At 40.6% G+C, this 26,490-nt stretch overlaps 1 protein-coding gene across 1 annotated transcript in view; it reads right to left on the bottom strand.

Annotated features, from left to right (window-relative positions):
* The window catches only part of htr7c (5-hydroxytryptamine (serotonin) receptor 7c), a 90,935-nt gene extending 86,338 nt beyond the window's left edge, over positions 1-4,597 (bottom strand). Inside the window, exon 1 of the mRNA XM_034171075.1 lies at positions 3,774-4,597. Within this exon, the coding sequence (XP_034026966.1) occupies positions 3,774-4,240 (467 nt within the window). The 5' untranslated portion in view covers positions 4,241-4,597. The remainder of the gene's footprint in view (positions 1-3,773) is intronic.
* Between the last annotated feature and the right edge of the window lie 21,893 nt (positions 4,598-26,490).

Raw genomic sequence — 26,490 nt, 5'->3', positions numbered from 1 at the left:
GTGCAATCATAAGCATTTGTTTTCATTGTGGTCACAACTGTGACACTCATCATTTGATATCATTGTGGTTAATTCTGTCTGTATGTCTGTCACGTTCTGTTAAGAGGCGACTGAATCTTAAAACCAAAGGAATCTTTTAAGTGAAGTCTTCTTGAATCAAAGGGGGGTTGTTTCTTGCTCCTTGCACATTTGTGATTGGTGCACTAAAGAAGGTAATTAATTTGAGTTCCACTTTGTTCACTGCACAGTGTAAGAAGGCAAACATTCATAAAACTGATCTGGGAAATGCAAGTCATAATGAATAATGAAACAAATAAACTGATCCAAGAGTAGAAAGGAAATCTATACTATACTGATCTCAGTGCAGGAAGGTGTAATGATAAATTAACAAAATGTCCTAATCCGTTAGGAGGAAGTCATCATGAACTGAACCGAGAGCAGTTATCAGTTACTGATCTGACAGCAAAAAAATTGTCATGAGCGATGAAGTGGTCCAAGATCACAAAATCATCAGAGACCGATCCAGGAGCAGGGTTGTACATGTAATAAACACTGGACTAAATGAAGTTATCCTAGAGCAGGAAGTTGTAATGGACAGAAGGAAACTGGAAGTCATCGAGGACTAATCTGAGAGCAGTAACTGTCATGATTGATGAAGTGATCCTGAATAATTAGGAACTGATCTGCGTGGAGGGAGTTGTAATGATAGTTGTGTTGATGTTTTGCAACCAGAAGAAGTCATCAGCAGCAGGGATCTGTAAGGGCCCCTTCACACATAGCATGATTGAAGCTGACTAGCGCACGAAGGAGGAAATGCATGCCATTCGTGAAAAATCAGAGCCACCTCTAACGCCTCGTACACCTGTCGCCACAACCATTCGCGCACACCAGCAGCTGAAAGACAGAGAGTGCCCTGTGAGTGCCCATTCGATCCCTCTCTCGGCAGGTGTCGGCCAAATTCCAGGTGACAGACACGAACATCCAATACCACTTGTGGAGCACTTAGGAAATGTGGTGGCAATCGCGCAGTCAGGACAAAAATAGTGAGCAGGCGACCACTTTTGAGCTGGCTGTGAAATATGTCTAAGTGCCCCCACGACTGTGGCATTGCCAAGCAACACACATGATGTGCCAGAGTGTCGGCTCCCCCCACAACACATGTGCCATGGGTATGTTCCGCAACCCCCCCCCCCCCGCTCCTCCCCACAACACGTGGCGTGCAGGGGTGCACACTTGCATGAAATGCTGCTATGTATGTACAGATAGGGGCTGGCCAGTGCACACAGCACAGCAAGCCACCTCTACAATAACTACATACACAATTACATGCTAAAATACCTAAAAAAAAAAAAAGATCACATAACACAGAAACAGACACTTTGGTGTGTGCGCTGAACGGACAGGGGGCGTGGCCACCTACAGCAGCAGCTGTTGGGATCTCTGGACCTGGATGTCACAGCTGTAGAACACGTATCGTGTTTTGAAGGACATGACTTTCCAACTGTCCACTGTGGCGCACATGTGTGTGTGCTTGCTGTCGTCACGTGGAAATACATAAAACATATATTGCTTTTGCAACGGGCTGTCATGTCTGTCTGATAGGACACACATGTCCTGTGAGCAGTGCGCCAAAGGACACGTGTGTCGGGCTGGGCCGACATGTGTGTCTGGCCCGACATGCATGACATTCAGATCCCCTGCTGCATGTTCACATGATCTAATGGCCCGTTTCACATGCAGCAGCCTGCCTAGGTGCTCGGCAGCCCGGTGAAAGATGTTTTATGTATTTCCACATGAAGGCAGCAGGCACAGACACGTGCCTCACGGTGGACAGTTGTAAGGTCATGTCCTTCAAAACATGGTACAGGTTCTCCAGCTGGGACGTCCAAGACCAGAGATCTCAACAGCAGCGACAAGCGCGGACAGGCCCATCTGTCCGTTCAGCCCATAGAACTGTCACTCTCCTTTTGTTTACTCTATGATTATTTTAGTTATTTGTGATATAATTGTGTATGTAGTTATTGCAGTAATTATTTATATACCCGGCTGAAGATAATAAGGCCTAATAAGAGCGCACTGCTTCATTTATATCATTTCGTGACTGTTCGTCTATGACCATGGGTCATATACAGAGGCACAGAGGGATCATACTTGTATTTTATGCTCAATAAGAGGGAGTAAATAGAATTTGCGGTGTTTTATATGGTGTGTGGTTTTCATTTTTTCTCCACAGCAGCAGCAGCGCAATGTGGTGCAACACGTTCCAGCTGCTTGCAATGTGTTTGTGCACACACACAAGCGTGCACGAAACCGTCACAGCGGGATTGTTCACGCCTGCCCAACCGTGTGTCCCTCCCGATGTCTGCTCGATGTTCATTCGGGCTGTTTTTCTGTGATTTGCCTTGAATTGTTCTTATTCATTCTATGTGTGAAGGGGCCCTAATTAGTGATAAACTAAATCAATTAATTAATTACTACAGCCCTGTCCTAGCACACAGCTGACTACTGAGCTGACAAAATATATGGGGGTGCAGAGTATGTAAATATTCTCTGCTGGTGCCACTGGTGATAAAACTCGTTTTCATGTTTCAGCACTCAAAGCTTATTGATCATTTTTAATCAGATATTATTGATACTGTGGGTAGTATTAAAGAAATACTTTGTATTTGTCACTTTGGGGGACCTTGAAAATGTGAGACTCCTTTGGAATAGGAATTGGTTAAAGATGCAACTCTGTCAAAGGTGAACCTAATGTGCTTACTTTTAAGTCAAACTGTTTGGAGCCCATATGACTTAAACATGGTGGTATAGGGTTGTGTTTTAGTTGAGGATAAACTGGTTCAAATTTGGACAGAACCGCTCCAGTGCCACAGCCACAGCCACATATTGTGGTATAACTTTGTTGTATTATGGTATAACAAGTTCTTTCTGTTTTGTTTTTTTGTTTTTTGTTTTTGTGTGTGTGTGTGTGTGTGTGTGTGTGTGTGTGTGTGTGTGTGTGTGTGTGTGTGTGTGTGTGTGTGTGTGTGTGTGTGTGTGTGTGTGTGTGTGTGTGTGTGTGTGTGTGTGTGTGTGTGTGTGTGTGTGTGTGTGTGTGTATTATATGTCACATTTTGCACGAGGCCTGTGGTGGATTTATGCCCCAAGTTTGGAAATCAATGTCGACACAAGCGGTTTGTTTTATTTTGTGTTTTTCTGAATGCATCAAACAGGAGCAGCACATCTAATTAGACTGTATGTATGATATGACAAGAACTGTTTTCTGTTCTGTTGTGTTCTGTTTTGTACTTTCTCACAAAACTGAAGCTTGCCCCTACAAAATAAGTGTTCCAGTGTGGGGCAGCGCATGGCTAGAAGGCAGCTGGCGCTCGTGGTTTGAACTAATCTTTGTATCCTACATCACTTCACTTTGTGCACTCTCTTCCTCTCCATCTTGCACAGTTATTTACATGTTAACACTACAGGAAACTAGTCTGGTCATCACATTAATTAAGCCCACTATAAATGAATCACAGTCTGTGCGTTATTTTTTCCTGCTTCAGCCTGCTTTTGGATCAGATGAACGGATAAACAGAAATAAATTCCATTCTCTGGCACAGCAACGCCTCGCGCGTTTAACCAAACTCGTGACCTGTTTTCCCCATTTGAACTGGAACTGACCTCTGATTACTTCAGAACGCCACAGAAAAGGCGCACACGACTGCGTTTTCCTGAATAGTGCCCTTTGCGGAGCGTATCGCCGTGCGTAATTTTGGCGCTGCGCGGCTGCTCACCTGTCGACGCTGATCACACAGAGGGTCATGATGGAGGCGGTGCAGCACATTACATCCATGCCGATGAAGATGTTGCAGAACACCTCACCGAACAGCCACTTGCCCCCGGTGAGATCTGTCACTATGACAAACGGCATCACCGCGATGGCCACTGACAGGTCCGCCACGGCTAAGGACACCAGCAGATAGTTTGAAGGCTGCCTGAGCTTCTTCACCACGCACACTGCAATCACCACCAGAGTGTTTCCCATCACGGTGACCGCCGTGATGATCGCCAGCATCACCCCGATGATGATCTTCTCTGGGCGCCCGAAATCCTGCAGCTGCTCCCCGCACGACTTGTTCCACGCGGCCGTGGGACTGACAGTAACCAGCACGTTGTAAACCAGTTGCACGGTGCCATTGCTAACTTCGGAAATCTCCTCTTTCTTGGTAAAAGTGTGCTCAATCCCAGAAGTATTGAACATCACGGCAGCGTTATCCCGGTACGCACGGAATGCGTCGCCAGTGTTTGCCAATTACGCGCATATTTAAATGGCTCGAACCTGCTTTCGCGTCCTGTCCAGCGGTTTCGGGTCGCAGCTGTACAAAACGATGCGGCTGGTGAGTGAGAGAGAGAGAGGAAAAATAAGCAAGTTTAGCTCAAACTGTTTGAAATCCAGAAGTGCGGTCGTCTCGTCGCACTTCCGTGGCAAGTGTGGAGTGCGTGTGTCGATTTTCGCTGCGCAAACCGCACCTATCCATGACGCATCGATCCTTTGACGCACAGGCAGCCTCCTGTCAGAAGGCATGCACATAAAGACGCGGAGTCCAGCCAACATGTGGAGTGTTTACATACTCCAGTGGCCGAGGCATGATTATGTCACTGTTGGCTGACATTTTGCAACTGGATTAACACATGCACACATGTAACCATTCAGTCTCACATTCACACTTAGACTATTTGTAGCCAGCAGGAGCAGGTGCTTCATCTGTATGTCCATGGACAATGAAAAGAAGTGTCCGGAAAGAACCCACACTGACATGAGGAACCTTTGGATAAAAAGCGCTCAGAATGGGTTCAAATCCCCTATTAGTAGGAGTTCCCAGTATTTAAATGACAGACAGAAGGTTACTTTCGAGATGTGGGAATGGATCAGTTGTCTGATTGGGTGGTTGCCATCTTGTACTCAGGGTGGCTCCATGGTGTTGTGGATGCAGCAAAGCACAGCATCAGCTCATGCTCTCAGACTTGACTCGACCAGTAATTACCTCTTACATAGCATGCCACCCATTGGTTGTAAAATAAACATAAAAAATAATCCACTCTGGGACAGGGTGAGAAGCGTGACTATCCTGGAGCTGTTGCTTCTTTGCACCAAAGGGAGCCAGCTGAGGTGGCTCGGGATTCTGTTGAGGATGCTTCCTGGTCACCTCCCAAGGGAGGTCTTCCAGACACATTCAACTGGAAGGAGACCCACTGGAGAGATGATTGTTTCCAGATGGCTTGGGAATGTCTCTGGATCCATCAGGAAAAGTTAGAGGACTTGGCTAAGGATAGGGAAGAGTAGGATGGGCTGTTTGGTCTATTACCACTGCAACCTGGACCCAGAGAAGCAGCAGAAAAATGAATGAATGAATAATTACAAGCAGTTTATTATTATTATTATTATTATTATTATTACCCTTCCTCACACTCAGTGACCATGCTGACATAAGCTCCAGCCCTCCTTCTTAACCTTGGAATATGTGAGTTCAGAAGATGATTTTTCCTATTTTGATGTGGTTGTAATTTCTCTCTCAACTTGCAAGTATAAAAGTTACAATTGAAATCAACATGAATTTTTTTTTGACTGATATTTTTAAGGAACAATTTTACCCTGGTAAACTAGACCCATTCACTTCACAAATAAGTTTGCTTTGCAAACTGTAATTCTCAGTTTGAGAATTATATCCCAGGCTAGAGCAATTTGGCATCACAAACCAAATCAACCCCCCCCCCATACAGATTTGTCTTTGCCCAGAATGTCACCAATTATACAAAAGTAGGTCAAATTAGATCCAAGCTACAGTGGGCACATTCAATAACCGCTAATCCAAAAAGTGAACTGTGATAACAACCAATCAACTGCAAAAAAAAAAAAAAAGGCAACAAATATTTAACTGATTCCGAACTGCCTACTTTTATAATATGAATTTAGCTTTGACTTTTTTTTGTTGTTGTTGTTGGCTGTAATCCCCCCAAAAAACAGACCAAAATAGCTACAATTTTAATCTTATTCCATAAACTTGGGGTTCCCAAAAAGATTTAGAATGCCAAAATCAGATAATGATCAAGATGTATGTAAATTATTAAATGAACAAACAAAACTAAACATTAGTTTCCATTCAACATACAGTTTATTTACAGTACAGATAGTATTTAAAAATAAATATTAAGAAATAAAATTACTCACAGAAAATAATTTTACGAATCTGATTCATGCATTTACTCCAGTTTAATGTTCTGCTCTCCCAACTCCTCGAGGTGATGCTTGTTGTTTGTGCAATATGTCAATTTTGCTTATTGGATTGGTATAAACGTCAACAGGAACGAATGTGTGATTTTAGGGTTATCACACATTTTTGAATGTTTATTCAAAAAGTTTGCTGATTTTGTTGGAATTAAATCATAATCATAAATAATAAAATGATTGGTAGTTGAACTAATAAGATTTTTAAAAAGGAATAGTTTACACCATCTGTTATGCTTAGTTATCTCCTTAAGTTTGGACACACTTTCCCATTTAATTGAATGGGAAAGTCTGTCCTCCTGTCATCCAGATTGCTCTGTACTGCAACCCCAAGTACAAGGAAGAAGTGTTCATTTTCAGAAGTGGTGTTCATTTTCAGAAGAAGTGTTCATTTTCAGTTGACCAAACAGTTTAAACAAAATCAGGCTGAGCTTGTCATGATCTTCCGCGTGCTCATACTATATTTGCATTCCCTTTCATACACCTGACTGCCATCAATAAGTAAATTGTGTATTACTTTTGTCAACAAACACAGGACATTTTATGACTGCCCTTGTCTGTCTGTTGGATATTGCCAGTACAGTCAGGTAAAACACATGTGCGGCACTAATGTAGTTTGTACTTGTGGAAGAATAATTAAAACAGGAACATCTTCAATCGGACTCATTCCACTCAGCTCAGCCCCATCAGGAGCATTCCGTTCCTCTTGAGGGTGATAGTGGTATTGAAGATCTGCAGCTTTATGATCAGTTGAGCCATGATACAGTCATATGCAAAAGTTTGGGCACCCCTGATAATTTTCATGATTTTCCTTTATAAATCATTGGTTATTTGGATCAGAAATTTCAGTTAAACACATCATATAGCAGATGAACACATTGATATTTGAGAAGTGAAATGAAGTTTATAGGATTTACAGAAAGTGTGCAATAATTCTTTAAACAAAATTAGGCAGGTGCATAAATTTGGGCACCCCCCTCCCCAACAGAAAAAAAATACATCAATATTTAGTAGATCTTCCTTTTGCACAAATAACAGCCTCTAAACGCTTCCTACAGCTTCCAATGACAGTCTGGATTCTGGTTGAAGGTATTTTGGACCATTCTTCTTTACAAAACATCTCAGGTTTGTTGGTTTCCGAGCATGGACAACCCGCTTAAAATCACACCACAGATTTTCAGTAATATTCAGGTCTGGGGACTGAGACAGCCATTCCAGAACATTGGACTTGTTCCTCTGCATGTTCCTCTTACTAGATTTTGAGCAGTGTTTAGGGTCGTTGTCTTGTTCAATTCAATTCAATTCAATTCAATTTTATTTATATAGCGCCAAATCACAACAAACAGTTGCCCCAAGGTGCTTTATATTGTAAGGCAAGGCCATACAATAATTACGTAAAAACCCCAAAGGTCAAAACGACCCCCTGTGAGCAAGCACTTGGCGACAGTGGGAAGGAAAAACTCCCTTTTAACAGGAAGAAACCTCCAGCTTGTTGAAAGATCCAGCCTGGGCACAACGTCAACTTTGTCACTAACTGATGAACATTGTTCTCAAGAATCTGCTGATATTGGTTGGAATCCATGTGACCCTCAACTTTAACAAAATTCCAAGGACCTGCACTGGCCACACAGCCACACAGCATGATGGAACCACCTCCAACTGTTACTGTAGGTAGCAAGTGTGTTTCTTGGAATGCTGTGTTCTTTCTCAAACATGCATACCACCCCTTGTTATGTCCAGATACCTCAATTTGAGTTTAATCAATTTGTTCTCAGCACCTTATTCCAAAATGAAGCTGGCTTGTACAAATGTGCTTTAGCATACCTCAAGTGACTCTGTGGGGTGGATGCAGAAAAGGCTTCCTCTGCATTACAGCATCTCCTTGTGCAAAGTGCACTGTGTAGTTGAATGATGCACAGAGACAGTATTTGCAGCAAGATCATATTGTAGGTCTTTGGAGCAGGTCTGTGGGTTGACTATGTTCTCACCATCCTTCGCTTCAGCTTATCTGACAATTTTCGAGGCCTGCCACTTCAGGCCTTAACTAGTACTGTGCTTGCGGTCTTCCATTTCCTCACTATGTTCCTCACAGTGGAAACTGACAGCTGAAATCTCTGAGATAGCTTTTTGTATCCTTCCTCTAAACCATGATGTTGAACAGTCTTTGTTTTCAGGTGTTTAGAGGCTCCCACATTGCCACTCATTAGAAGAGATGCAAAGAGGGGAAACGTTACGGTTTGCCCAGAAGTAATTGGACCCAGAATGCAGGGAACAGAGAAAGTGGGTGAGCCACAAGATTTATTACAAAATGATGGACAAATGCCACAAATAGGAATACTGCAAGGTGGTCTGAGGATTGGAGACACACCCGCACTGCAGTGGAATCCGGGAACCATAATCCGCTAGTCCAGAGCCCAGGGTGAAGCGAAGTGCAGATTGATCCGTGATCGGGGCCAGGTGGTCGTCCACGGAGCCGACGGAAACTGGAAAGGAGATGACAGACAGGTAAGTGACGAGCAGGTGGCACACGCTAACAGCAATCAAATTAGCTAAAGGAGAGCTACAGAAGGGTTTTGACACCCAAGCCGAAAGGCAGACAAAACCTGCAGAAGAACGCACAAAAAACTCTATACAGACTGATAGAGAGGCCATGTTACCAGGTTGAGGAAACTGAGTCTCTGGCACAGGTGGATGTGTTGCACAGTGATGAGTGGCAGGTGTGACAATCCCCAATCAGCTCCGTGTCCAACCACCTGGGGAGAGATAGAGAGAGAAAAAGCAGAAACCAGGCAGGACCCAAAGTGACACACCACAAAACATTTGCAAATGGCCACCTTAAATGCCCTTTCTCATGATTGGATTCACCTGTGTAAGGAAGTTAAGGGTCAGTGAGCTTACCAAACCAATTTTGTGTTCCAGTCATTAGTGCTAAATGTATTCAAATCAATAAAATGACAAGGGTGCCCAAATTTATGCACCTGCCCAATTTTGTTTAAATAATGATTGCACACTTTCTGTAAATACTAGAAACCTCATTTCACTTCTCAAATATCAATGTGTTCATCTGCTATATGATATATTTAACTGAAATTTCAGATCCAGACAACCAATGATTTATAAAGGAAAAGAATGAAAATTATCAGGGGTGTCCAAACTTTGACATACAACTGCAGATCACTGTTCTCCTGAAATCCATTAAAGGGTTTTTGTTTTTTGTTTGTATTTCGGGGTGGAGGGGGGCTAGATTATTAATAGGTACATCACTTAGTGCAGCAGATAACTGAAACAATCTATCAAATGGTGATACAAGCACCATATTTGGCCAAAAAAACAGTCCTTAGACATTACTCTTTTGAAAAAGCAGAGTGTCCTTTTGAATTTCAATAGGCAGTCAGATAGGGGTCAACTGAAGAATTACACACAGGTTAAAATTTAAAAATGCTCCAATCATATTGAAAAATTTTCCATATTATTTATCTGATTATAAACATTCCTAAAAGGTATAGTTTGGACCATCTATGACTGAATTCTATGGAGTTATGGAGTAAAAATAGCAAACATGGTGACAAAGGTCTATTTCAGTTTGTACAGGGGTCAAAACTTAATGTTGCTCCAATTTTGGTAAAAGTGATGGAAATCATTGGTTCAACAGTAATAAGCTTTTAATACATTTGGGTATGTTATTTGTGAGAAAACAGCATTAAAAACATGCACAGGTCAACAAAGGTTAAAGAGTATTCCTAAATTTAAAAATATATGAGAAAGAGGATGTACCAACTGCCCATTTAACGGAACCTTAGCCTGTGAGCCCCGCCATGCTTCCTGTATGTGCAGTAAACCACACAAATAAGTGGAAACATGTAAAGATGGTGACCCCACACTTCCTCCTTAGATCTGATGATTCTGTTGAGTAACTATGTAAGAAAAAAATTATATAATGCATCCATAAAGTATTCACATCGCTGCACTTTTTCCAGATTTTTGTATGTTGCAGTCTTATTCCGAAATGGATGAAATTCTTTTTTTTTTGTTTTTTCCTCAAAATTCTACACACAATACTCCATAATGACAACGTGAAAAAGTTTATTTGTTGAGATTTTTGCAAATTTATAAAAAAAATAAAAAAATAAAGAAATCACATGTACATAAATATTCACACCCTTTGCTCAATACTTTGTTGATGCACCTTTCACAGTAATTTTAATTAATTACAGGGGCCATGTATTAATTACAGCCTCATGTCGTCTTGAATATGATGCTGCAAGCTTGGTGCACCTATCTTTGGGTAGTTTTGTCCATTCCTCTTTGCAGGACATCTCAAGCTCCATCAGGTTGAATGGGGAGCATCAGTGCACAGACATTTTCAGATCACTCCAGAGATGTTCAATCAGATTCAGGTCTGGACTCTGGCTGGGCCACTCAAGGACATTCACAGAGTTGTCCTGAAGCTACTCCTTGGATATCTTGGCTGTGTGCTTCGGGTCATTGTCCTGCTGAACAATGAACCCCAGTCTGAGGTCAAGAGCGCTCTGGAGCAGGTTTTCATCCAGGATGTCTCTGTACATTGCTGCATTCATCTTTCTCTCAATCCTGACTGGTCTCCCAGTTCCTGCTGCTGAAAAACATCTCCATAGCATGATGCTGCCACCACCATGCTTCACTGTAGGGATGGTGCCTCGTTTCCTCCAAACATGACGCCTGCTATTCACACCAAAGAGTTCAATCTTTGTCTCATCAGACCAGAGAATTTTGTTTCTCATGGTCTGAGAGTCCTTCAGGTGCCTTTTGGCAAACTCCAGGTGGGCTGCCATGTGCCTTTTACTAAGGAGTGGCTTCCATCTGGCCACTCTGCCATACAGGCCTGATTTTTGGATTTCCTCAGAGATGATTGTCCTTCTTTAAGGTTCTCCTCTCTCCACAGAGGAACGCTGGAGCTAACATCCCTGACTAAGGCCCTTCTCTCCCAGTTGCTTAGTTTAGACAAGCGGCCAGCTCTAGGAAGAGACCTGGTGGATCCAAACTTCTTCCATTTACAGATGATGGAGAACAGTGTGCTCATTGGAACAGTCAAAGCAGCAGAAATGTTCCTGTACCCTTCTCCAGATTTGTGCCTCGAGACAATCCTGTCTCGCAGGTCTATAGACAATTCCTTTGACTTCATGCTTGGTCTGTGCTCTGACATCCACTGTCAACTGCGGGACCTTATATGTTGACAGGTGTGTGTCTTTCCAAATCATGTCCAATCAACTGAATTTACCCCAGGTGGACTCCAATTAAGCTGCAGAAATATCTCTAGGATGATCAGTGGAAACAGGATGCACCTGAGCTCAATTTTCAGCTTCATGACAAAGGCTGTGAATACTTACGTACATGGGATTACTTAGTTTATTTATTTTTTAATAAATTTGCAAAAATTAAAAAAAAAACTTTTTTAAAATTGTCATTATGGAGTACTGTGTGTAGAATTTTGAGAAAGAAAATAAATTTCACCCATTTTGGAATAAGGCTGTAACATAAGAAAATGTGGAAAAAGTGCAGCGCTGTGAATACTTTCTGGTCGTATTGTATTTTGGAAACTTAATTAGTTATCAAGCCACAGAGTACTTGGTCTACCTTTGAAAATCGTACTATATGAGAGAAACGTGTTTTGTACAAACTGCTATAAAGCCACACATGAAAAGAAAACCTCCAGTAGAACGCAAAATTAATTCAAACTCATTTTCCAAATCTGAAAATTGTAGTTATTTAAGCACTCTAGCATGATTAATTCCAAAATTACTGATGATGTTGTTACAAACTTCATTTCCAAATAAAAAAATTATTATAGTTGTATTTGTAAGTGTGCTACCTGCAGATTATGCAATAAGAAAATAATTGTAAAAACTTATTTAAATACACACAGATTTTATATTTAATTTTATTACATCATCTTTATTACTTTTTATGTAATTTAAATACATAACACAAGACAATTGGAAAGTCATGATGTAATTTTAAATGTGTAAATCGGACTCGTTTAACTTATTTAAACATTTGAGCAGATTTTTATTATTTTTAGGTACAATAATTAAGTGTTTAAACAGTCTTCATATTTGAAAAGATTTTATATTTTATGGATCAGCATCCTTTTCTTCCACAATCACCCCAAATTTATTCCAGACCACATACAACATTTTTACTAGTTGAAAATCAGTTAATTAATCTTGAGATTTAAAAAAAAAAAACAACAGCTGGAGTGTGGAATTGGATCAACTTTCCTGGTATTTATTTCCCAAAGGCCCTATATGTGTTCCTCTGGCAGATATTTTTTATTCTAATTAAATTAGTTTAATGTTTGACAATCATAACAATGAAAATAATCCATCTTTTCTCACAAAGTAACTGCTAATGAACTTTGTCAAAATCTCAAGCAAATGCCTTTTTATAGTTTTATAGAATTTCTCTAACCTTCCAGTTTCTTATTTTTTAATACTTGTCAGCCTTTGAAGTGTTTTTCAGTTGTGAGTTTATGTTTGCATGTCCTTCATCGAGCTCATTCTTCAGCACTGATCCATTAAGAACCTCCAGCACCGCAGAGGATGCTGGGAGATGGCGAGGACATATGGGAATGCTTCCCAGGATGCTGGCTGCTTGCATCATCCCTCACGCAGGAACAGCTGGGACGTGTTTGTCCTCTCGGGCACTGAAGTGGCTGGTGCCCTTTCCCACAATTCCCTCGCAGAATGTCACCGCCCACTGCCTTCTTCTACCCCAGATTACACAGTGAGTCTGAGACACAAGTCACATGACATCACTGACCGCTGGAGGTTTCTGCTGATGCATCGGCTGTCGGGGAAATCCGGCCTATTTAAGTGGAAAATGTTTAGCAGCGTGTGGATGTTACAGGAGATATTCAGCCAGTGAGGCAAAAACGCGGGACTTCGGCGAAATGAAACCAAAAACCATAGCATGTTATGTTAGGAAATTAACTGAATACACCCTTTAAACTTGCCCTGAAAGGAAAAATTAAGAGAATTTTAAATAACAAGAAGTGCACTCAGAGAGTGCTTACCTTTACTGATTTTGGAGCAGTGATCGGGGAAGTACATATGTGTCCCGTGGAGAGGACGGTGCCCAATAGCACAAATTTGCTTACACTCGTGCCAAGTTTGAAAACAAATGTTAAACGTTTTCAGAAACCATCTCGCATTTGTCTCGCATTCGCCAAGTTCAATACACATCGCAGTCTGAGCATGGAAAGACTCACTCCAAGATATCAGGAGCTGAGGAGAGAGCGTGCACAGTGCCTTCTCTGTGCCATGGTGTGGACCGTGCAGCCAGGACTGATGTCCCTGGGAGGCTACTGAGTTCTGGGGAAAAAAAGTATTTTCTCAATTTTTGCTGAGTGGTGCGCCTGCTCAAGAGTGCTCAGCACTAAATACAGCCAGGCGGGAGCCGCTTTGGGGCAATCAGACACGGTGTGTGGAGCTGTAGCCTGTTAACGTCTTCATATGACATTGATTATACTGTATGATCACATGTACAGAACACCAACACTTTAAATAAGTATGATTTTACCAACCCCATCTCACACCAAGTGTGTGATGGAGCCATGAAAAGCGATTTAATCTATTAGTTTGTGATACATGTTACATTTTTGTGACAGTATCATGAAATTATTTCACAACGGCATCATGAAATTTGAAGTGACACGGGGGAGGGGAGGGGGGTGGGGGGTTATGCTATGGTTGGGATCAGGCTTACAAATATTGACTGCAACTTGATCGCGTCACGAAAATGTGATGTATTTCGTGACGGTATCACAAAAAAATGTAAGACTGAGCTGGATTTTACATGAACTGATTCTACTGTGTACTTTGTGTAACCTGCATTGCGTCTCTTGCTGAACTTGAACTCACAGTCACCAGCATGGGAGGCAGGCATTCTGACCATGAAGCTAAAGCAAACCTCCTGTGTCTGTTGATTGAACGTCTTTCAGCATCGGGGAGTGAGGTTTACCCACTGCACAGCGCCACCTACTGGTCACACTAGCACTGAGTTCAGGTGACAATGGAGTGTGTCTTTGTTAAGTATCTCTGGAGGATTGCTGGGTACCACTGTGGGTTGACGTGTCAAATGAACATGTACATGGGGAGACTCAGATGAGTCATACTACTCACACTGTGAGGGAACATCAGCTATGACATCATGACCACATGACGCTCTTCTTTGTGCATGATCCAGCGGGCAGGTGCCATCACGTTGAGGACCCCAGCAAATGGAAAATGCCAAGGGGACGCCCACATTTCACCTGGCTGCTGCAGACAGATGGCTACTTTTGGGAGGTGGTGATGGATTGTCGGTCTCCCTAAAACATTACCAACCATTGGACGCTGGACAAACCGCTAGACATTATGGATGATGCCAGTCACCCTCTGCACACCGTCATCAGCAAACAGAGGAGCCTCTTCAGCCACAGACTGCTCCTTCCCAAGTGCAGGACCAACAGGCTAAAAAACTCCTTTGTCCCTCAGGACATCAGACTGTACAACTCCTCACTCAGGGGGAGGAGGAGTAACAGGAAGACAGAGGACGGGAATGAGAGGAACAGTAGTAGCCGATAAACCAGTATTGATCAGTATGTCTGGTATTTATATTGTGTATTTATATTTATGTTTCCAACCTGTTTTTCTTTTTTACGTTTGATACTTTGTGTGCTTCTTATCCTGTGTGCTGCTATACAATGCTGCTGGAACTGAGGGAGTCTTCCCAAGGGATCAATAAAGTTTTATCTAATCTAACCTAATCTAACCAACCAGGACTCGTGGTAGTTCCACAGTTTGGTGGATGTGGCACTGTGTGGCACCAGTTCATGCTCCCCAACCTGACCTGACCTGGCTTCTACTGAAGATGTGTGCTGGATGGAATTTACTTTATAATTTATGTGTGCTAGATTTCCTTTCTACAGTTTTCATACTTTTAGTTATTGTTCCATCAACTGTATTTTACTTTGGAAATCTCTACATGTAATGGCGTACAGGAAGGGCTAGGCTTGGCATTAGTAACGATTGCCATTCTGTATAAAATTTTGCCTGTAATGACAGAACACCTAAAAACTGATTCATTTTTCAAGATTTCCACATCTGAGCACTTTGCAGAGTCTCGGTGAGTAACCCTGCAGGTTTGATCGAAAAGTGGGTGTTGGGTTGGAGCCAAATGGTGTGCTGCCATTCACTGGTGAAATTGCACCTGTTGGTTTTAGTTCAATATCTGTGTTTCACATTTAGATTACATGTGAAGGCTGACAGATTTTGATTGTCCCTTTTCATAAAACAAGGGAAGAAAAACATTTGTCCTGTGTTTGCTTCGCAGAAAATTGAGGGTTTGCAAATATGGTTTTAATAAAATGAGACAATCAGGGAAGAAGCAGGAGCCAGGCGACAAACACATAATTACGTCAAAATACAAGTACGAGGTAGAATAAGAAAAGAACGTATCTGGCCACAGTGGAGTGTAGATTGTGTTTATCAAACCCATGCTGTAACGCAGAGTAACAAAGATTGAGGTCATGCCATCTTTTAAAATCCTATTAAATCCATAATAGGATTTACAAAATTGATAATCTCAGACGTAGCTACAGAAATGGGTCTTGGTTTTACATCCCATAACACCAAATCTATTCTCAGCTGCAGTTAGAAACACTGATTACAAGCCCTTAAAAATAAGTGAGGTGAATCGGAGACGATGTAACTCACTGATACTCTCAGTTGTGAATTTGGAAATCAGTTAAAACCAGCCACATGTTACCGTTCTCCACTTGTCATTGTTATTATCAGTTCACTGAACAAGAAGATATGAGGAAGCCTTTGCTCCAATCTGTATAAAAGACATGAAAATCCATTAAGATTACATGAACAGACACATAGGGGCCCTATTTTGACATTGGACACTGAAACAATTTGGCCAGAGGATGTAAATACATGTGGGGTGTGTTCAAGTGCACTATTTAAGCAGTGGACAATACTGAAAATTGCAGTGCACAAAATGGTTCCGTGTACTATGTTCAGTATTCATGGGTATATTGTAGTCCAAATATAACAGCAACAAGCCCTAACTAGGTCCTGATTAATGAAGCTAACACAGAAGTGGAAAAAAAAAAACATGTACTTCCTTGAATGGCCTGCTTGAGGCTGGCTCTAAAAATGACTCACTCTTCCATAGACCCCCATGTTAAAATCCTGAACTTTAGAGCTGAAATAAACATTTGCAACCTGGTACAAAAAGATAAAGAAAAGATCATTGCTTTCCTCGTTCATAGCAACTTTTGGGGTGATTTTATTTTCTTCTCAGATCATCAGTTTAGATATATTAATCCATTGTTATTCGGGGTTTTCACGTATCCCATAATCCCTTGCGTGCCAGAGAGTTGCTGCAGTTAAAACAACATAGAGAATCCACACGATGACAATTTTAAGTGAATATTATACTGCAAAAATGTCATTTTTTATGCTTTTCATCACGTTAATAAGAGACTGCTGCATGATACCCTGAAAACGTGCTAAAACAATTATAACAAAAAATCTGTGTCTGCTACATTTAATCTGCGTGGAATTTAATGAGCGCAAACCGAATTTCAGACATATTATATATATTAGTCTGGAACAAAGAGGACAAACAGTGTTGTAAAGAACAATAATCAAGACGTTAAAGAGCAAACTTCACTTTCCTCCAGAACGACATGATCAGGAAGCGAGTGTAGCTCACAGCAGCTCCCATTGAAAATAATGGAGAGACAGACTGTGATTCTCACATGTTTACATAAAACAAACGCAATAACAACATCTATAAACCCAGAGAATATATTCAAAAGAGTTTTAGGCACAATATAAAAATAGTTTTATGTCACGATGTTAATTGTGTTGTCCGTGTGCAGTGGTTAAAGTGCAGTCGATCAGAGCGTCTCAGTGCAGTTCTCAATGTTACTGAGATCTCGCAGAGCAGCGACCTCTCTCAGATCTTGCGGGATTTGAAACCTGAAAAGCCTCAATGGATAATTAGGAGTGTGGTCACACTGAGTGACAGCTAGTCTGTGTTAGCAAGCTGTGTCCAGAGCCCTCCTAGCATAAATCACTAACAGTGGCTGCTAACTGCTATGGACTATGCCAAGTTTGGCCTTTCTGAGCATTTTATTTCAAATATGTGAGATAATATGACTTCCTGTGCAGTTAATTGTATTGATGGATCACCTAAGAAATCTGTGCACCGGTATTTCTGTTGAGTACATTTTAATATTATTTCATTTCTCCCAGGACAGCCAAAGGATACTCCAGCCACACAGGTTTGGTCAAAGTATCCGCCTCCCATGCCGGAGATTGTGAGTTCCCGCTGAGAGGAGCGAGTGGGAGGAGTCACAACAGAAACACCTGACCAGATGACAGAGAGTAACAGCCGCTACATTAGCACCATTATCACTGCTAGCAGGTATCAGCAGCTTGGTGACATTAAGCCCACTGATGGTGCAGCTGTTACTAAGTCAGTATCTTGGTCATACTTGTTATACCCACTCCAAACCACCTGTTAGAAAAACCATTGCTCTTTCTACAAAAAATATATGCTAATCAAACACCCAAACCAAAGTAAACCTGTTATCCTTTGCTCAGATGGGAACTGTGGGATGGGGTCATGTTTGGCCTTCGTTTGTCCTGCCCAGATCCTCCCAGTTTTGCCCATCTTTTCACCTACTCATTTATAGGTTGGCCAGGAGTTAATCATTGTCAAGATTGCGACATCTGGAGCAATTCTATTGGAGCTTCAATCCTGCTCTTCAAAAAAACCTTTGGGTGATGTCACAGAGGCTTTGTCCAGTATAGTCAACGGCCACTTTATTAGGTACGCCTGTTCAATTGCTTGTTAATATAAATAGCTAACCAGTCAATCACATGACAGCAACTCAGTGCATTTGGACATCTTGATGTGGTAAAGACAAATTGCTGAAGTTCAAACTGAGCCTCAAAATGGGGAAGAAAAAGGATTTAAGTGACTGAATGTGGCATGGTTGTTGGTGCCAGATGGGCCTGAGTGTTTTAGAAACTACTGATCTACTGGGATTTTCATGCACAACCATCTCTAGGGTTTGGTCCAAAAAGAGAAAATATCCAGTGAACGGCAGTTGTGTGGACAAAAATGCTTTGCTGTCATCAGAGATTAGAGAAGAATGAACAGACTGGTTGAATAGGTGACTGTGTGATACTATCATGTCAATGTGGACCAACATCTCTGAGGAATGTTTCCAACACCTTGTTGAATCTGTGCCATGAAGAATTAAGGCAGTTCTAAAGGCAAAAGGTGGTCCAACCTGTGCTTCCCTTTAAACTGGACTGTTCCAGGCATATAGTGCTGTGGTATGAAGAAAGTGAATGCAAGTGGAAGGATTACTGGGTTAAACTCCAACCTGTCTCATAGAGCAGGCAGCAAGTGGATAAGGAGCTATTCTGCCAATATGCAGACCTTGATCTGAATCCTGCTCGTGTTACCTGTCTGTGTTTTTTATGCCATGAACATGTACATTTATTTTATTTATTGGTTGTTTATTATTCACGTCTTTTTTGTTCTTATTACAGTAAAAGGACACTTAAATGTGGGGATGTGGCTGACTACCTGCAGGAGACAAGACTTTTAAATATCCACTAGTTTAAAACTATAAAACTTAGGCACTTACTGTAGCACATATTTTGCAAAGTGTCCACTGCAGCGACATGCACCTGACAAATAGCTGTGGTGTATATTTGTGCCTTTGAGCATCAAAGCAGCTACACCAGCACCTCTGTGATATTTTTGCTGGGGAAAAAAAAAGAGCAATCTTTTAATCTTTTCACATGACTGTGGTAGGTGCAGAGACCAGTCTGCAGTCTCATGTGGTCAAGGTTGGGTATAGGATTACTTTGAAAGAATACATGTGGATTACATGTATGTATGTACATACATTTGGATTACTTGTAATCTGATTAATTTGGATTACATTTCAAAGTAATCCTACCCAACCTTGCATGTGGTCACATTCATATCTCTTTAAATGCAAAGTCACAAACACCCAGAAATAATCTTTTCTTAATGTGAATAATAACTGACTGCTGATTACCTCCCGTGGATCTGAAACACGGTTTGTTCTGCTCAGACTAAAGTATGACAGGTGGGTTTTGCAGTCATGTTGCTCTATAGCAGAATCAGAATGTAAGTTCCTCTTCTGTATGACAGTAGTGGGGGCATTGTTATCTGAATACGAATACATTTTGTTATAAAAGGGGCCAGCTGTTTTCTGGTTTCTGAATTTCAGAATTTGAATTTAACACCATTCTCCTGCTGCGACAGCCCAGTTTAGTATCTTCTGAGTGCACGTGTGAAAGGAATGAAGATAAACCCCTGGGTGACAGAGTATTTTGCAAATGGTGTTTTTGAATGGGGCGTGCACTGTAACAGTGTGTGGCTGTCACAACCAATGGTGGTGTAGATTTCTGCCATCCAATCGTTGAAAACAACGGACCATAGCTGCTGCATACGGCCAGTATGTGAGTGCAGTATCAGAAGTGCTTCCTTTTATCTTTTGTATTCACAGAAAATAGAACTACTTGTATGAGTCATCTAGCTGTAACGATGCTGAGCAGGTCAGACATGGAGCGGAATGGTAGATTGCCCCAAACAGACATCAAGCACCACCTGTCTGGAATTATTATTATTATTATTATTATTATTGTTGTTGTTGTTGTTGTTGTTTAACCTCAATGAATTCAGTGAAAAAAATCTCAGGAGACCTTAAATTAGGGTGATTAGTTACCGCTACTGTTGATGGACTGCCTACAGGGGGCAGCATTCCCAGTCTGAAGTCTAAACACCAAAGAACTCCTTTCTCTGAAGCTTCTTCAGATGTTCTATAATGATTACCATTTTATCTTCAAAAGTGCAGTTTGCACCAGTCTTCAAGAACAAAAACCTACGGAAAAAGCATCAAACCATTATTTCATATAAACCTGCTTGGAACTCTGGTCTGCATTAATTTCAGGAGGACACTATTTAAAATTTTTTAATTCCATTTGGTTTGCTAAAATAAAATTAAGATTGTATATTCTGTGTAATACTATAACCTAAATGCAAAATTATTGCTCAATTAAAGTTGCAATTGAAGGAATCACAATGTTGTAATCTCACCAATCTGGCCAATTGATCACACAGTTTGATGTATATTAGATTAGATTAGATTAGATTAGATTAGATTAGATTAGATTAGATTAGATATACTTTATTGATCTCACAGTGGAGAAATTATGTTTACACTCCAGTTACCTCAGACAGCAATTAGTCCACAATTATTACTTGTTTACAATAATAATGGCACACATCACAATTAAAGACAGCACATACACATTTCACATTGTTTATGTGCACTAAGTTTGAAGAAGTCCGTTATCCGAATTGAGGCAAGTGGGTGAAGGTCACGCAGCAACCCTGAGCTGACGGGGGCTGCAGCTAAAACTGCACCACACCCGCCGAAGGGGGGAGTGACGTTTAGCAGGCGCCGGAAAAGGGCGGGGTGTTGATGGGGGAAAGGGGGTGGGGGGATGGAATGGAACATGCTTCAGTCCTGTGAAAAGCAGTTTATTTTCTTTGTGAGATGAGATAAGAAACAGCCAAATGATACCCAGGCCGAAACAAATCCCTCTGGAGGAAAAACAGTCGGGCAATTTGACCTTCAGGCTTGATAAGCCTGTAAGGTTATTGTTAACAGCAGTGAAAAACACTTTTTAACAGTTCCATTTGCACAACCAAATCTGAATTATGAATTAAGAATATTCCCAATTATGAATTAAGAATATTCACCGGCCTCTGAAATCTTCAGCTTCAACTGCAAGGCACGCATCTTCTCCAAGATGTCATCCAATTTGCATCTGAGTTCCAGAGTCATTGCAGTCTGAGAATGCACTGCCTTGCCAACCTCGTTAATCATGATGGATGAATAAATCCTCGACGTCCTCAATGGAGAAAGGCGCCAAGCATGCCACCCGCCAGGAACTCCAAGAGTCGAGGACATAGCCCGCAGGATACGTTCCATCTGGGCAGGTAGGATACCCCAGTCCTGACCTTCTTGTAGAAAAAATGGTGTCAGTAGCGTTCAGAGACAAGCTGATCAATTCCATGGTTAATCTAATAGTAGTCCAATAGATTCACAATCCAATATAATTTGAGGAATTCACAGTCTGGTGAAGTAGGGACTTGAAGGTTAAAGGCAGAGAACAGAGATAAGGGAGAGTGGAGGAGATGCGACCGCCCTCGTCGGAGTCCCAAGCTGTATTCTTTCATTATTTAGTACATGTAAATGTTGCTGTTGTGAATGCTGTTGTCAAGCCTGCACTTTGTCTGTTTGGATCATACATTATTTTTTAAAGAGGAGTACTTGCTTATGATGGTCATGTTACCTGTCAGCAGAGAGTGTATATTCCAAAGTAAACTGTTAAGTCTTGATTTTTTTTTTCCCATGTTTGTGTGATGTCACTGCCACAGGGCTCTGAGAATGGAATGAAATTCAACTCGGTAAACTAAAAACATGCACACCCATCAGTGTAACAAGCGTTCATCTGCTATTATTCCTTTCAGTTTGTGGTGAAGGGAAAATACAAGTTGTTTGTGTGCCATCAGTAAAATGCACTGTGTGATCGAGTCACTCGTGACAACGTGCAGCTCATAGAAATGGTGCAGAACTAAGGGAGGTTTATGGAAAAGGGATTAATTTAATCCTACAAAGTCCAGGTGTGAGCAAAAAGTCATCGCCTCCAGCTCCTCCGGGAGAATTTTTGTGAATATTTCAAAAGTTTAACACTAATTGGCCACATGCATGGCTGGTGACCCAAAAAAAAAAAAAAAAAAAAAAGACTGAGCTGTGTGAGTTTTTGGACTGCTGGCAGTGCTGATTACCTCAGTATCGACTGGGAAAAATATCCTGTCAAAACCACCCAAAAACTCATAAATTTTCATTGTGTGATAGTGACTGGATACAAATTAAGAATATTATCAATATGTAAGATAAAAACTGTATTTAAGTGGTATTGATAGCTTATAAATGGTGATATATTTTCTGTAACTGCAAATGGAACTGTTGAGACATTTAGTGGGACAGCAACAACGTAGAACACATCATAGATCTTAATAAACCAATCATAAAGGAATGGAAGAGTATGGTGGTGTGTGTGGCTAACTTGTCTTGGGCAGGCTGCCCTCAAAAACTGAATGACTGTATGTGAAGGAGACTGGTGAGGGAAGCCATCAAGACACCTACGCACTGACAAACACAAACAAACAAAAAAAGTCTGTTGGATTTGCATGATTTAAGTTCAAGTTCCATCCCCTTTAACTAAAGTATCCATCCCCTTTAACACAGTACATAAAATGAACACATTTACAACCAGTTTACCTCACACAAGTCAGGGGATGGATATGTGAACATTTCCATGTTCCTGAATGAATATGTTTTGGAGTGAATTACATAAATCATTTAAGCATTACAAACAATATAGTAGTGTATGTTAAATATCTTTGGTGTAGGCAGTTTTCAAAAAATGAGTGACTGTGTAAAAAGGAGACCAGTGAGGGAAGCCACCAAGACACCCATGACAGCTCTGGAGGAGTTACAGGCTTCTGTGGCTGTGATTAAGGAAAATGTGTACAGGGCAACTTTTGTTAAACCCCTTGAATTAAAACTAAAAGCCTCCACCGTCAGGATCTCCCTTGGACTCTGGTCTGAACTCTGTTTTTAACTCATGTTATGTGTTCTGCTCCCCACCAGATGGCACCCTCAGTTTTTTTTTTTTTTTCACGTGGATCTTATGAGTGACTGATTTTTTTGAGAGACTATATAAACTCAGAGCTTCTGTTAGAGAATTGCCAGATACTTGCATGTTGTGTGTCCTTTGCTGTCTGTTGCTTTGCTTTCCTCCTTTTGCCTCGCCAGCTTCCGAAGCCTTATCTATGATCCAGACAGATATCAGAAGGACCAAACCTGATTGCCACCTTGTGACCTTGACCGCGTCTTCCAACTGTGCGCTCAAGATGCTGAAGCTTTCCGCAGCTTAAGCTCAGGTAACACTGGCCTCCCCATCTAATTTCCGCATGAGAGCGAACTGTCTTTTCCTGATGTTCCAGACGATTTCAGTATGGCTCCCAAGTGGACCTGGACCCTGGCACTAACTACCTGCACCGCAACATGACTTTGGGAACTCCTTGGCTCCCGGCATGGGGCGCGTCTCAACTAAACGCTAGTTAAGTTCTCCTTCGTCTCAGTGGGATTCTGTTCCCACTTGTTCCTGTTTGTGACTGTGCTATGATAAAGAACTATTCCAAGAACTCTGTTTAAGAACAGCATGAACTCTGATATCAAACATTTGAAGAATCAGCCCAGCTGTATCAAGTCCTGCTTAATTGGTGCTGGGTTTCAACACGCAACACTTGACTTTTGGATACAACTTATGAACTATGAATAACTGCTGAACAGTGAAATGTTTTTAAGAAGATAACTTTATTTCATGAACTCTGAAACAACCTGTGTTATCCCTTTTATGAACTGTGACTGTTTGAGGCTCCAGCATTACGAGTGCATTTCACTCACTCTGTGTGTCTTCTTCCTTAGTTCCTGGTTGCAGAGGCGAGCATCCCACCTGGCCCAGACTATAGAATCCTTTGTTGACACACTCCTTCAAGACTAGCTTGGGATACTGCAGCTCCCTAATTTCACCGCTAGAGGGCAGGCCACTCTCCATACTGCAGGCACCCCAGCGTAGCATTTTGTTTTATTTATTGTAAATAAATATATTTTCCTGAAACAGTTCTGTTCCACCCAAACCTCTCACCATAACATACAAATCTTGAGTGTTTCATTTCAACTCCTCTGTAATGGTGTGCAGAATAATAATAATAATAATAATAATAATAATAATAATAATAATAATAATAATAATAATAATAACCCAATATATTCTTAAAATCTGAACAAAAGGCTCAGGTTTGGTATTTGCTTTCAACTTTTGCGTGATACATAAAGAAATAAAACTAGAGCACCGCACTCATAGAGCGCAAACCTCCACCGACACTAGTTTCCAATTCCACAAATTTTTACCTTGCAAAAATTTTTCATGGTCAAAGTCCTGTTAGAAGTGGCTTTTCATAAGATAAATTAGATGTGATGAAATATCAGGAGTATGTATTTAATTCATGCACTTGGATAAAAGGTTTTTTGTGATGTTGTCAGGCTTTTTTTTTTTTCTCAACTTCTTCACGTTTTGATTTTTTTTTTTTTTTTTTTTTTTTGTCAGATAATTTTCACAGAACATTGGTTATCTCTGTTATGCACAATTTGTCATTGCTTTTTGTCACATGGTTTCTGACTGATAACTGGAAGACAGACAGACGGGCATAAAATTGGAACTTCCATCCAATTTTGGTGGTGTAGGTAAATCCATACCAGAAAAATGAAAGTGACTGGGGCACTTTTGATTGCGATATAATGCAAAATGTACACCCAATGGGCTTTTCAATATTAAGTTCAAATGCCCACAAAATTCACACTCCAGATCAGATCTGGATCAAACTTTGTCAGGCCATAGTGAGTGCCAGTCTGCACCTCACTTTCAAATATGAGAGTGATTGGGACATGTTTGATTAAGATATAATGTAAAGTATACATTACATGGGGTTTTCAATGTTAAATTTAAATGGCCACAAAATCTGTAATCAGGATCAAACTTTGCCAGTCGATAAAGGATACCATCCTACATAAAAAAGACATATGATGCTTTTTGACAGTTATGATTTTTTGAATATTCGTTCAATGTTAAGGATAGGGATTTTTTTCCAAGATTTTTCCTGACATTGACCTTTGACCTTGAAAATTCAATCAGTTCTTGCCTATCAGGATATGAATTCTCTGTTAAAAAAAAAAAAAATAAATAAATAAATTGTAGTGATAAATGAAAAATTGCAGGTTACTGGCTGCTCATGACAGACAACTAAACAAACAGGGGTGAAAACATAACCCCTGCCCAAACCAAGCAGAGGTAATAAAAACTCCATCAGTGTCCAAATTATTATGAATTTATAACTTCAGCAGCCTTATGGGAAATCATTTTCACTCTTTGTTGCTGTGCATACACTTAAATCAAACAGTTTTCTCTCAGTATCTGCTAAATTTGAATTATTCACAAAGTTAGATTTAGGGTTCAAAGACATTATTAATTGTGCATAAGCCTGAGCCAATCATTTTATTATTATTTTTTATTATTATTATTATTTTAAGGGTAATTTATTTATTTTAAGGGTATGTAAAAATGTATATAACAAATATCTCATTCGAATGTGGATATTTTGGAACAATAATTGAATCAATCAATCAATCAATCAACTTTTTTCTTATATAATCAATGAATTGCTATTTTTAAATCACATGATTTTAGAATATGAAGCAAATAGTGAATATATTTGGGCCTGGTTTCACAGACAAGGCTTACATCAAGCCAGGAGTAAGCCTACGTCAGACTAGTAAAGATAGGTTATTTAAGTGGCTGCATGAGCATGGCTTACTTTTGTCTTAGTTACTCCTAGACTGTGGAGTCCGGTGTTGCCAACTGAAAGGTCCCCCCTAAAAATCAGTACGCTTTTTGCATCTGTGCATGCGTCATTAGCCGCGGTTCATGGATTAAAACCTTGTTTCTGCTTCAAACTGTACTCCAGTCATCATCTGTCTCAGTGACAATATCTGAAGTTTTTGTACAACAGTCATTTCCACATGAATTCAGCATTATTTCATTATAAAAGGCGTCTGAAGTGATCAGACCACCACAGCTAAACGAGCTGCTAGCTGATGCGTTCACTGTGCGTCGGCCATTTCAATGCGTAACGGAATTGCGCTGAATTTCTGCATAAAACGGCCTTGTTTCTGCTTAAAACTGACTTTAGAGTGATTTAAGAGATTTTACCTTGTCATCTGATGGTTGGTAATCCCATTAATTCATTTGATAGCTTTGGGTGATGTAAAGAATAACTGAAATGCTATTTTACTCATAATTAGCTTTGCATGCTAACAATGCTAAAATAGCATATATTTTCATTTATTCTTTACAATTACATGTTACACCCTACTTAAGCATATGTTATTTATGAAAACCTTAAACCAAAACACTTTACTGATTTGAGAGTCAACAAATCTGTCA

Source organism: Thalassophryne amazonica, chromosome 5 (assembly GCF_902500255.1).
Source record: "Thalassophryne amazonica chromosome 5, fThaAma1.1, whole genome shotgun sequence".
NCBI lineage: Eukaryota > Metazoa > Chordata > Actinopteri > Batrachoidiformes > Batrachoididae > Thalassophryne > Thalassophryne amazonica.
This window is presented reverse-complemented; position numbering and strand designations above follow the sequence as displayed.